This window comes from Heloderma suspectum, chromosome 3, assembly GCF_057233095.1.
Source record: "Heloderma suspectum isolate Gila_16-S chromosome 3, 16-S_ref, whole genome shotgun sequence".
In the NCBI taxonomy this organism is placed as follows: domain Eukaryota; kingdom Metazoa; phylum Chordata; class Lepidosauria; order Squamata; family Helodermatidae; genus Heloderma; species Heloderma suspectum.
In genome coordinates, this window is record NC_139460.1 from 306,648,388 (window position 1) to 306,662,170 (window position 13,783).

General features: G+C 42.8%; 1 protein-coding gene and 2 non-coding genes across 3 annotated transcripts; 2 read left to right on the forward strand and 1 right to left on the reverse strand.

The window, feature by feature from the left end:
- Positions 1–254: 254 nt before the first annotated feature.
- ACTRT3 (actin related protein T3) lies at positions 255–7,154 on the reverse strand. Its single transcript, XM_084847477.1, has 2 exons — positions 6,910–7,154; positions 255–1,300 (listed from the first exon to the last, which is right to left on the reverse strand). Exons 1-2 carry the CDS (start codon positions 7,110–7,112, stop codon positions 382–384), a joined length of 1,122 nt encoding a protein of 373 aa, XP_084703603.1. The 5' UTR covers positions 7,113–7,154; the 3' UTR covers positions 255–381.
- A 5,281-nt stretch (positions 7,155–12,435) lies between these two features.
- TRNAV-AAC (transfer RNA valine (anticodon AAC)) lies at positions 12,436–12,508 on the forward strand. Its single transcript has one exon. It is a non-coding gene; the product is annotated as a tRNA-Val (tRNA).
- Positions 12,509–13,102: 594 nt separating this feature from the next.
- On the forward strand, positions 13,103–13,175 carry TRNAV-AAC (transfer RNA valine (anticodon AAC)). The gene has a single exon. It is a non-coding gene; the product is annotated as a tRNA-Val (tRNA).
- The last annotated feature ends 608 nt before the right edge of the window (positions 13,176–13,783 follow it).

Consider the following 13,783-nt stretch of genomic DNA (forward strand, 5'->3'; position numbering starts at 1 on the left):
CAACCGACTCATCACAAGGCTCCCAGTTCTGTACCTTTTACCAAGTTCCTCTCAAGAGTCTGAAAGCAGCTTGGTAAAAAGTACAGAACTGGGAGCCTTGTCGTGAATGGAAGGTGTAAGAAAAAAAATCTGGTGAGCTACATTAGAGCAGCCCTTTATTTTCTATACTCAAGTGCTCTACATGCAAAAAAACATATGTATGGAACAGCCCTTATGTTATAGACCTTCTACAAAGATGTAGTCTAAACAAGTATGCATGGACATGTTACGTTTATTCATCTTTCAAAAAGCAGTGAGGCTGCAAGACTCACTGAGGATGCCATGAATTTGAGGTTCTTCCCTACAGCTTTGTAAATAAAAATGTCTCCATACAACAGGAATCTAGAAGCACTTCCTGTGTACTATATTGGCCCCAACTTCAGCATATTCTTCTTTGGAAATCCACATCTCCTGGAAGGCAGATAGAGAAGCAAGAATAGATCCTCCCATCCAAACAGACATCTTCCTGTCCACAGGTGCCTGGATCAACACTTCGGTGTCCTTGGGAGCCATGCGAGTCAACTCCTTAGTCAAGCGTTCAGCAATACCAGGAAAGAGACTGGAACCACCAGAAAGAAGCACATTGGCATACAGAGTGGTCCTCAAGTCAATGTCACATTTCATGATGGTGTTAAATAGGAGTTTATCAATTCCTGGGGCCTCCATGCCAATGTTAGATGGGCGAAAGAGGGTCTCTGGGCAACGGAACAGTTGGTTGTGGATTTTAATTATCTGTCCATCAGGCAATTTCCAAGTTTTCTCTATCGCAGTAGGTTTCTTAGCCATCTCTTCTTCAGGGTTCAAGCACACATAACACAAGGCCTCCTTGATGATCCGCACAATTTCCCTCTCAGCTGTGCTCACTAAGGCAATGCCACTTTCCCTCAGGATCCTCATGAGGTATTCCGTAAGATCCCGGCCTGCCAGATCAAGCCGGAGAACAGCATGAGGCAAGCAGTAGCCCTCAAAGATTGGGACAGTGTGGGTGACACCATCACCCGAATCCATCACACAGCCTGTAGTGAGGCCTGCAGCATAGAGTGCCAACACAGCCTGGATGGCCACATAGAGGGCTGGAACCTCAAATTTTTCAAAGAGTAGTCTTGTCATCTGTTCACGATTGGCCAGTGGGTTGAGTGGTGCCTCAGTTATCAGTGCTGGTCTTGTGCTAGAGTTTAACTTCAATTCATTCTCATAAGTGTGCTTCCATATTTTCTCCATGTCCGCCCAGGAAGTGACAATTCCATGTTCCACTGGATATCTATACAATATTTATAAAAATAAAAGAATATGGTGGTATTAAATTATCATAATCTGTCAAGCCTAAAACCTAAGCATTCCACATTTACAAGGTCAACATTCATAGGTTCCCAGTAAAAACACCTAATAAACATTTTGTACTACTAAATTCATCAGCATCAGCATTGTTTGTGCTTCCATTGGCAAGCATATGTAAAAACATTTTGAACTGAAAAAGACCCAAGTGCTAAATACCTTATGGAGGCCATGTCTCCATGACAAATTTGAACTAGTTTCATCTAGCATATTTTATTGTCATGGGTCAAATTTCCCAGTAAGAGACCTGAGAATTGTACTTCTGTGAAAGATCTAAAGATCTCTAACACTGTTCTACACTCTCATAAAGCTATAGCTGCTAAGGTCCTTCTATATGAAGGGCTATCAGAAGACAGTACTCTATTTGAAGGCATCCTCCATTTGAAGGGCTATCCAATCTTGCTCCATTTTAAAGATGAAGAAACAAGAGAGAAGAGGCCTTGAAGTTGCCACCTGGTCAGCAGACTAAGCAAGCACATGTCACCTGGGCTGAATCTACACATAGCAGTTTTACGGTTATCATACTGCAGTGATAACTATTGGTGCACATGACACTAATGGGCACCAATAGTTATAACTGCAGTATGATAACGGTATAACTCCTATGTGTAGATTCAACCCTGGTCACAGTCTTCCCCCCTATGGTGATAAGTATTGTATTTCTCTTTAAATTATAGTAACTATTTCTAGATTTGCATCAATCCATATAAATTAATATGGGTAAATTTTATGCAAATTGGGGTCCTCTTTTTTCCGTGATGCATTTCCTCTTTTCTAGTGATAGGTAAGTGGGTACACTATTGCGGTGGAGTCAAATAGGGTGGGGATAGTCATGACAGTTAAACATTTCATTTATGGTATAGATGTGCATGGAATTAGCTGTGGCTTTTCTGAGGATTAAGTGCCTTAGAAAAGAGAGAGGACTCGGACACTGTGCCCCATTTTAAACAAGGAATGTGGAAAAGGTAAAACTATTTTCAGCTAATTTACTTGTATGCAGTGTTTTTAGGGTAGGGGGTCAAACGTTCAGTATGAAACTGAATACATTGCATACCATAGAGGAATACTCCAAATAATCATCAAACCATTAGAAACAGAATTGCTAAACTCTTCTCCACCCCATCTCCTTCTAGGGCCCCTGCTGCAACACACGCACACACACACACACACTTTTTGTGTAATGCATTGAAGGGACCATGAAGCGTCCAAAACAATTTGCACCCAGATCGTAGACTGCAAAATTGTCTCTTTACTTTTCCCCAAGTTCAGGTTTGTTACTTTAGCCAAAAATCTTCTGCAGATAATTCCATTTGAATGCTAAATGCATTTATCTGGGAATTCTTTGTTCTTTTCATTTCTGTGGACCTAATTTCCTAAATGAGTGCAGTTAGATGACAGCCTATATACGGAATCAGAAGCCCTATTGATATCAGTGGGGCTTCCACATAATGGCCCCAATCAAGAGAAATTGGTTAGGCTTAAATCACTGGGGTTTAGGCTGAAATACATCCACTTCCTTGGGATTAAGCCCCTTTTAACTCAATGGGTCTTATCTCTGAGTAGACAGATATGGCATTGGAATGTAAATTCATCATGATTAACTTGTCCCATTGTTTTAATAGGATTCATAGACAACTGACTTTCTCCGAAAGGCCAATATGTTTGTTAGAATGAAGGTCAAAATGTACCTATTTATCCAGCTAGGGACTACTTTAGATTTTGTTAATTTGGGAACAGATTTCACAGTGCTCCTACATGAAAAAAGAAAAAAGAAAAAGTCAATTAGTCCTCTTGTGATTTTAAAAAATGTACCCTTTGGCAAGAAGGGCAATATAAATGTCAGTGTTACTGGGGGACTGATTACGTGATCAATTATCCTGAAATAAGAACCATTTGGACAACTTTGCCCTCTAAATTATTTTGAAGGGTGACTCAGCACTAGCAGGTCTAGCCAGCCATACAAGAAGGCAGAGTGAGGCAACCGGCTCAGGAAGTGGATTTTATGGGACAACAGCCCCGTGTCATTCCTCTTGAGCAGGGATCATACACTGAGGACCCCCCTCCCCCAGGCATTCCCATGCTTCTGAGTTGGTACCCTGGCAGCAGTGATCTTGCTTGTTGCTGACCTGGCTGGATGGCTGTCTCACTCATCGCCTTCTTCCAATGCATCACAGACAATGCCATTGAGAAAGGCCCTGAGCCAGCAAGCAGGCAAAGAGGCAGCCCAGGCCATACACCACAGCAGGCGTTCGGCATGCACGTGCACCAGTGAGCTTGCAAAAGGCATGCTGGTGCTACCCCGCTGCATGGCAGCATTTGTATGAACAGGTAACAAGCAGGTGCCAGGCAAAGTGGTGAGTGAGTGGTGGTGAGATGTTAGAGGGTATGTGCCCTGATGGAGGATATGTGCCATGCATCCCACCCTGTGCTTTTCAGCTAGCTTGCCACCCTCAGGTGCAGTGGAAGATGCTCTCCCATTATCAGCATAGTTCAGGAACCTCCCCCACACACTGCCAAGGGCTGCACTCTCTGAGGACATCCGTTAGTGGCCACATGACAGAGATGGGTGGGGCTGGAGCCAAATGTGGGCAAGTCCATAGTCACTCTAGAGAAGAGCCTGTTAAACCTCTTAATTAAACTGCAGGGATGTCATTGGAGCATAAGGTTCATGGCTTTCAATGCCTTTATACTAATGCTCAGAGTATGGGAAATGAACAGGATGAGCTTGAACTCTTGATTCAAGAAGGTAAATATGACATAATAGGTATAACTGAGACTTGGTTATAACTGAGACTTCTACAAGTAGAATTTAGGAATTGAAGGATATAGCTTGTTCAAAAAGAACAGAAGCCATAGAAAGGGAGGAGAAGTTGCACTGTATTTTAGAAATGTACACACCTGCACAGAAATTCAAAAGAATGAACATGGTGGCTCTGTTGAAAGTATCTGGATTAAAATAAATGGAGGAAGAAATAAAATCAATACCGCAGTTGGAGTTTACTACTGACCACCCAATCAAGGAGAAGATGTGGATCATGCTTTTGAAAAACAAATTGCAGATATGCCAGGGGAGCATGAAGTAGTAGTAATGGGGGAGTTTAATTACTCTGATATGTGTTGGGGGACAAAGTCTGCCAAGCATGGTCTCTCCAGGAAATTCCTGACTTGCCTTGCTGACAAATTTCACCGTCAGAAGATGGAGGAAGGAATGAGGGGATCAGTCATCCTTGACTTGATTCTGATCAGTAGGGAAGAGTTAGTTGATGAGGTAGAAGTAGCAAGAACTTTGGGGGAAAGTGACTATGTAATGTTTGAGTACCTGATTTTAAGGAAAACGAAAGCTTAGTATAGTCAAACATGTACCTTGGGCTTCAGGAAAGCTGATTTTAATACACTCAGAGCAATGATAAGTAGGATTCCATGGCAGGAAAACCTAAGTGAAAAGAATTCAAGAGGGATGGGAGTTCTTAAAAAGTGTGGGCTGGATGGCACTAGTACTTGGTGGATCATAGCTAGCTTAAGAACCATATTCAAAAAGTGCTCGCCAATGGTTCCTCATCAATCTGGAAGGAGGTATCAAGTGGGATGGTGCAAGGCTTGGTCTCTTCAACATTTTTATTAATGACTTGAAGAAAGAGTTGGGGGAATGCTTATCAGATTTGTAGATGACACAGAATTGGGAGGGATAACTAACACCTTAGAAGATAGAATTGAATTCAAAATGAGCTTGATAGGTTAGAAGACTGGGCAGAAAATAACAGAATGAAATTTAACAGAGACAAGGAGAAAGTTCTTCATTTAGGAAAGAGAAATCAAAAGCACAGGTATAAGATGGGGGATACCTAGCCTGACAATAGTATGTGTGAAAAGGATCTTGGAGTGGTAGTCGATCACAAGCTGAATATGAGTCAGCAGTGTGATGTGGCTGCAAAAAAGGCAAATGCAATTTTAGGTTGCATCAATAGAAGTATAATTTCTAAATCATGGGAAGTAATAGTTCCACTCTACTCTGCACTGGTCAGACCTCACCTTGAATGCTGTGTCCAGTTCTTTAAGAATGATTCAGATAAATTGGAACAAGTTCAGAGAAGGGCAACAAAGATGATCAGTGGACTAGAGACTAAGTCCTACAAGGAAAGAGTGACGGAACTGGGTATGTTTAGCCTTGAGAAGAGAAGATTGAGGGAGGATATGATAGCAATTTTCAAGGATCTAAAAGGTTGTCACACAGAGGGGGGGGGCGCCACCTGTTCTCTATCACCCTTGTCTGTAGGCCACAAAATAATGGGAAGGCAGATGTTGATTGAACATCAGGAAAAACTTCCTAATGGTCAGAGCGGTCAGACAAAGGAACCAACTGCCAGGGAGGAAGAAGGCTCTCCATTGTTGGAGGTATTCAAGCAAAGACTGGATAGTCATCTGTCAGGGGTGCTTTAAAGTGGATTCCTAAGTTGAGCAGGGAGTTGGACTCGATGACCTAAAAGACCCATTCCAACTCTATGATTCTATTAACCTCTTTCAGCCCAAGGGCTATATGTTACCCCGAGCTAAGTATTGTATTAAAGCATAAGAAATGTATATGTTTATACTACGGGTAGAAAAATCAAAGTTCTGCTAGCCAGGCCTGCTGTAGCTCGATCCTAGCAGTCTGAGATGAACTAGTGAAGACTTTCCTTTGAGAGGCAGTTTCTCTTTACCTTCAGCCTAGCCAGCAAAGAAGCACAAGGCTCCGAAGACCTGGGAGAGAAGACTGATTTTACCAGGCCTCAACCCCTTTTTATCCAGCATCCACCAATAATTTCCCACTGGACCCAACATTCATTTGTGACAGCCTCCTTATTTCCTGTGAACTGAGAGTTATTATATCCTCGTTGTTCCACTGAAAGAGACTGTTCAATAAAGAATTGTTGTTGGATTTAAAGAGAGGCTCGAGCTAAACTGGCTGAAATGTGTCTATGGAGGCAGCACAGGCTGAATTCCATTTTGGAGAAGCCCTCAGGGGCTGCATTCCAGTGGTGGGCAGGGCCAAAATACCAGCATATTTTAGCTTAAAGGTCTTGCTGTCAGTAATGAAGCCTTAGGGGAGGCATTTCAGCCTTTTAGAATGGGGGAAAATGCATAAAAGCTGGGGAAAGTTGGTGGGGCCATGGGAAGGGGAAGGAAGCGTGGCCACACAGGGAACACTGGAGGGCTAATTAGGGCCCCAGGAGAGCTGGATTTGGCCCCAGGGCCTGAAGTTCTATACTCCTGCCCAATAGTCTCTCGTTCTTTCACACACATACATACTCATAGGGAAGCAGATTAGCTTAGGGGGTTGCAGGACAGGCCACATTGCACATGCAGTTCTGCCCTCCAACACCTTGCTGTTACTCCTCCAGCATCTGCTGCCAGACGGCTGCCTCACTCTGCCTAATGGTAGGGCCAGTCCTGCCCAGACACCCTCCATTCCTCAGTAACCAGTTTTAACACTGTTTTCAAGTTAGCCAGCACTTATTGATTCCCTAGTGTTCACAGTCCCCTGTGTCTTCTGAGCACCTGAGGGAGAGGATCCCTCGTTTGGCTTGAGCTTCGTCTCCGATGTAGAAGTCCTTCTGGCCAGCACCGAGCATCACAGACTTGGCCTTGGCACGGCCTATCAAGTTGGTAAAGATGACACGTGGTTCCTTGTCCCCAGCAACACCGGCCTTGAGCAGACCTGAGCCATTGTCTAACACCACAGCCGGTGGTAGCTCACCCATTGCTAGGTGATGATTTTGCGTCTGGCTGTTTCTGCTCAGGGCACTTTACCCTGGAGTAGGCTTGTCTTATATTGGGGGAAGAGCCAGGCTAACCATCCCCTCAGGCCTGTGATGCTGACTCTATTGTGACTTGCATGTTGCTATGATACCTTGTCATCAAGCTTTGTATGGCTCTGAATATCTGTTTGAATGAGAGAGGGTGAAGGGGAAAATGTGCATATAGTATGACTCAATCTGTCATGCATCAAGAGGTTATGGGTGTCAACTTCTCAGGATGAGTAATGTAATGTGACAATGTGTTGCTGTTTGCATAAGAGCCTTTTTATCTCCCCTTTGCTCACTCTAGGAAAATGATATTCAAAAAATATTCTGGTTAGCCTCCCTATCATTTACAAAAGATCATAAGAATAGACATAGTTTTCTAGGTGTTGCAAATGGAAGAGAATTCTAGAATTACAGGGTTGGAAAGGTTATCAGGCCCAGACTCTTGTCTTAAAGAAGGAGCTTCCACATGTTAACCCCCACTACAGATTCAACCCCCCTTCATGGATCACTGCCTTGTTGTGGCGAAGGGGCTTGCGTAACTCAGTGAAGCCATAAGCTATGCCATGCAGGGCCACCCAAGACGGACAGGTCATGGCAGAGAGTTCTGACAAAATGTGGTCCACTGGAAAAGGAAATGGCAACCCACTCCAGTATTCTTGCCAAGAAAACCCCATGGAACGTATTACAAGGCTAAAACATATGACGCCAGAAGATGAGCCCCTCAGGTCGGAAGGTGTCCAATATACTACTGGGGAAGAGCAGAGGGCATTTCCAAGTAGCGCCAGAAAGAGTGAAGCGGCTGGGCCAAAGCCGAAAGGACACTCAGCTGTGGATGTGTCTGGTGGTGAAAAGAAAATCCGATGCTGTAAAGAACAATATTGTTTAGGAACCTGGAATGTCAGATCAATGAATCAAGGTAAGCTGGAGGTGGTCAAACATGAGATGGCAAGATTGAACATGGACATCTTGGGAATCAGCAAACTAAAATGGACAGGCATGGGTGAATTTAATTCAGGTGACCATCATATCTACTACTGTGGGCAAGAATCCCTTAGAATAAATGGAGTAGCACTCATAGTCAACAAAAGGGTGGGAAAAGCAGTACTGGGGTACCATCTCAAAAATGATAGAATGATCTCAGTACGAATCCAAGGCAAACCATTCAACATCACAGTAATTCAAGTCTATGCCCCAACCACTGAGGCCGAAGAAGCTGAAATTGATCGGTTCTATGAAGACCTACAACACCTTCTAGAATTAACACCCAAAAAAGATGTCCTCTTCATCATAGGGGATTGGAATGCTAAAGTAGGAAGTCAAGAAATCACCGGGATAACAGGCAGGCATGGCCTTGGTGTACAAAATGAAGCAGGACAAAAGCTAATAGAGTTTTGCCAAGAGAACACGCTGATCATAGCAAACACTCTTTTCCAACAGCACAAGAGGCGACTCTACACATGGACATCACCAGATGGTCAATATCGAAATCACATTGATTATGTCCTTTGCAGCCAAAGATGGAGAAGCTCTATACAGTCAGTAAAAACAAGACCTGGAGCTGACTGTGGGTCAGATCATGAGCTTCTTGTTGCAAAATTTTGGCTGAAATTGAAGAACGTAGGGAAAACCACTAAACCATTCAGGTATGACCTAAATCATATCCCTTATGAATATACAGTGGAGGTGAGGAATAGATTTAAGAGATTAGACCTGATAGAGTGCCTGAGGAACTATGGACGGAGGTCCGTTAACATTGTTCAGGAGGCAGCAACTCAATCCATCCCAAAGAAAAAGAACTGCAAGAAAGCAAAGTGGCTGTCTGAGGAGGATTTACAAGTAGCTGAGGAAAGAAGGGAAGCGAAAAGCAAGGGAGAAAGGGGAAGATATATCCAACTGAATGCAGAGTTCCAGAGAATAGCAAGGAGAGACAAGAAGGCCTTCTTAAATGAACAATGCAAAGAAATGGAGGAAAACAACAGAATGGGAAAGCCTAGAGATCTCTTCAAGAAAACTGGAGATCTCAAGGGAACGTTTTGTGCAAAGACGGGCATGATAAAGGACAAAGAAGGCAGGGACCTAACAGAAGCAGATGAGATTAAGAAGAGGTGGCAAGAATGCACAGAAGAACTATACAGGAAAGATCTGAATGTCCCTGATAGCCATGATAGTGCGGTCACTGAACTTGAGCCGGACATCCTCGAGAGTGAAGTCAAGTGGGCCTTAGGAAGCATTAGTAACAACAAAGCTAGTGGAGATGACAGTCTTCCAGCTGAGCTATTTAAAATCATAAAAGATGATGCTGTTAAAGTGCTGCATTCAATATGCCAACAAATCTATCTAGCTATCTCATCCTCTGCCATCCCCTTCTACTTTTGCCTTCAATCTTTCCCAGCATCAGGGTCTTTTCCAGTGACTTCTCTCTTTGCATTAGGCAGCCAAAATATTTGAGCTTCAGCTTCAGTATCTGTCCTTCCAATGAGCACTCAGGGTTGATTTCCTTTAGGATTGACTGATCTGACCTCCTTGCAGACCAGGGACTCATAAGAATCTTCTCCAGCATCACAATTCGAAAGCATCAATTCTTTGGCGCTCAGCCTTCCTTACAGTCCAGCTCTCACAGCCATACGTTACTACTGGGAAAACCGTAGCTTTGATTATACAAACCTTTGTCGGCAAGGTGATGTGTCTGCTTCTTATTATGCTGTCTAGGTTTGCCATAGCTTTCCTCCCAAGGAACAAGCGTCTTTTAATTTCATGGCTACAGTCACCGTCTGCGGTGATCTTGGAGCCCAAGAAAATAAAATCTGTCACTGCTTCCATTTCTTCTCCTTCTATATGCCAGGAAGTGATGGGGCCAGATGCCATGATCTTAGTTTTTTTAATGTTGAGTTTCAAACCAGCTTTTGCACTCTCCACTTTCACCCTCAACAAGAGGCTCTTTAGATCCTCTTCCCTTTCTGCCATTAGGGTGGTATTGTCTGCGTATCTGAGGTTGTTGATAATTCTCCCGGAAATCTTAATTCTGACCTGTGATTCATCCAACCCGGCATTTCTCATGATGTACTCTGCATATAAGTTAAATAAGCAGGGCGACAATATGCAGCCTTGTCGTACTCCTTTCCCAATTTTGAACCAATCAGTTGTTCCATGTCTGGTTCTCACTGTTGCTTCTTGTCCCTCGTACAGGTTTCTCAGGAGACAGGTAAGGTGGTCTGGTACTCCCATCTCTTTAAGAATTGGCCACAGTTTGTTGTGATCCACACAATTAAAGGCTTTAGCGTAGTCAATGAAGCAGAAATAGACGTTTTTCTGGAATTCTCTTGCTTTCTCCACGAATGTTGGCAATTTGATCTCTAGTTCCTCTGCCTCTTCGAAACCCAGCTTCTACTTCCGGTAGTTCTCGGTTCACATGCTGCTGAAGCCTAGCTTGTAGGATTTTGAGCATAACCTTGCTGGCATGTGAAATGAGCGCAATTGTACGGTAGTGTGAACACTCTTTGGCATTGCCCTTCTTTGGAATTGGAATGTAAACTGACCTTTTCCAGTCTTGTGGCCACTGTTGAGTGTTCCAAATGTGTTGGCATACTGAGTGCAGCACTTCAACAGCATCATATTTTAGGATCTTAAATAGCTCAGCTGGAATACTGTCATCTCCACTATCTTTGTTGTTAGTAATGCTTCCTAAGGCCCGCTTGACTTCACTCTCTAGGATGTCCGGCTCAAGTTCCGTGTCTGCACTATCATGGCTATCAGGGACATTCAGATCTTTCCTGTATAGTTCTTCTGTGTATTCTTTCCACCTCTTCTATAGGTCCCTGCCTTCTTTGTCCTTTATCATGCCCGTCTTTGCACAAAACGTTCCCTTGATATCTCCGATTTTCTTGAAGAGATCTCTAGTCTTTCCCATTCTGTTGTTTTCCTCGATTTCTTTGCATTGTTCATTTAAGAAGGCCTTCTTGTCTCTCCTTGCTGTTCTCTGGAAATCTGATATATCTTCCCCTTTCTCCCTTGCTTTTTGCTTCCCTTCTTTCCTCAGCTACTTGTAAAGCCTTCTCAGACAGCCACTTTGCTTTCTTGCATTTCCTTTTCTTTGGGATGGATTGAGTTGCTGTCTCCTGAACAATGTTACGGACCTCCATCTCTTAACTTTCCTAACTGACATTTTGGCAATCTTCAGCACATACCAAGGCAGCCCCATTAGGCCTTCCTGCAATAAAACCATTTACTCTCCATTCACACTCTCCCCCTCCCCTTTCCTGACCTGGGCTAGAATGTTTCTATTGACAGTGAATGTTTTGGCTAAAAGGATTTCCAATTCAAGATCCTGTCAGAGTGATACAGGCCAATTCCATGAATTAGAAAGAAGGAGGAAGGGACAGATAACAAGCTTTTAGAAAGGTTTTTAGTAGGAAGCAACCTTTATTAATAGAAAGAAAGTGTGATTAGGTGTATGAAAGAATATAAATGAAATAATATATAAACAGTATTAAGAGAATATGAACTTGAGCACGCTCCGGGAGAGAGCGCAGGACAGGAAGGCCTGGCGTGCTATGGTCCATGGGGTCACGAAGAGTCGGACACGACTGAACGACTGAACAACAAATTAAGAGAAGCAATTAAAAGAGTTAAGGTATATAGCATTTGAGTCCAGTCTTTCTGCACACATATCCGTAATGTATCACAGAGACCACCCCAGACACAACCCTTTACAAATATAGCATTAGATCCAGACTCACAGTCCAATCTTATGCATGCCTCCTGAGAAGCAATTCCCATTGAATTCAATGGGGGTTAGTCATAGGTAAGTCTCTATATAAAATTGCGGCCTCAGTCATACTTGGAATACAACCACTGAAATCAAGGGGACTTGAGAAAGATATGACTAACAAGTCCCATTAAATTCAATGGGTCTACTCTAAGTATGACTAAGTCCGGATCCAGCCCACTGGAATGGTAAAATCTTCCTTGTTGCCACAGCAAAGCATGCTCTTTTCTCCTTTCCAGTCTTATCCTAGGTCAGGACCAATGCATTTGGCACAGGATTGCAGCTATGCGCCGTACCCCCACCGCCAGCAATGTGACATTGCGATGCTTACATATATTCCCACAAGAAGAGACAGAAGCAGAATGAGACTGGAAAGGCTGTGTAAATGATGTGTTCTCTCCGATGGAAAAAGGATACGTTGCAGTTATCTGTTCTGTTTATTTAGGATGCAGAGACGAGATACAGTCATTTTACTTACTCGGGAAGAAGGAGGTCATGCTTTTCTGCTTTCAGGTTTCCGTAGTGTAGTGGTCATCACGTTCGCCTAACACGCGAAAGGTCCCCGGTTCGAAACCGGGCGGAAACAAGTAAGAGTCTTTTTTTCTCTTCCTTGAAATCATTGGACATCAATACGGAGGAAGATTATGTTTAACAGCCCCAATCCTATCATGTTTCCTCAGAAGTAAGTCACACTGTGTTCAGTATGAGGTTTACTCTCCCAGGTAAGTGTGGATAGGATTGTAGCCCGAACGTAACAACTGTCCTTGATTTCAGAAATTAATCTATTTTATATGAATTAAAAATATACCAAATTTACTTCGCTTTACTTCCCATTGAATGCCTCCTTGAGCGCTGGAAAAGCAGCTCATAAATGATATTAATAAAAAAAACAAAAACGTGTTTTTTAAAAAAAAATAAGAAAAATAAGATATTTCTGTTATTTGTATTGTAATATAGAGCTAATGTTTTATTATCCAGTTAATCGATGGTGACGGAGATGAGGGGTTGAAGTCCCCATTCGGGAGCACAGTGCATATAGGTCTTCAGGCTAGTTTGCTCGGGATAATACAGATACTTTTGAAATAATAATAAAATTGCAAACATCATATTGATATTTCTATTGGATACATGATTGAACCACAGGCATATGGACGATAATGTCAAGAATCTTAACGTGAGAGTTTCCGTAGTGTAGTGGTCATCACGTTCGCCTAACACGCGAAAGGTCCCCGGTTCGAAACCGGGCGGAAACAGCCCGAGCTTTTGCTTTGAATTACTTACTTCAAAGTGCTTGCTTATATTCTCTTTCATTTACTTAATTCCCAAGGTTAAGGGCGCAATCGTATACATGTTTAGACAGCAAAAAGTCATACAACTTCTAGCATTCCCCAGCCATCCATGCCGCCTGCTGGATGCTGGAAGTTGTAGGACGTTTTCTGCCAAAATATGCATACAATTGCGTCCTAATAGGCTTTATATATAAGTGTGTGGATGTGTATGAAATGTATGCAGTTAAAAATATTTAGACAATATATTGTAATATATTAGCTAATTTTTTATATATAAATCGCTTTATTGGGGGGCGGCGGGGGGGATGACAAGTTAATGTATTTTTCAAATTAAAATATGCTTTTGTAAATGCGCTTTTGACATTTCACTATAAATATATATATAAATATATATATATAATCTCCATTAGGACGGACAAGCTAAAGTGGGTTAACATTTCGTGCACACCAGTACTGAAATATTTTGGGTGTATATGCTGCTCGCAGCCCCACACAGTCATTTTAGTTCCCTCCACTGCATCGCAAAAGTAATAATAGCTGGGAAATTATTTTGTGTAACTTTGGGGTGTAGG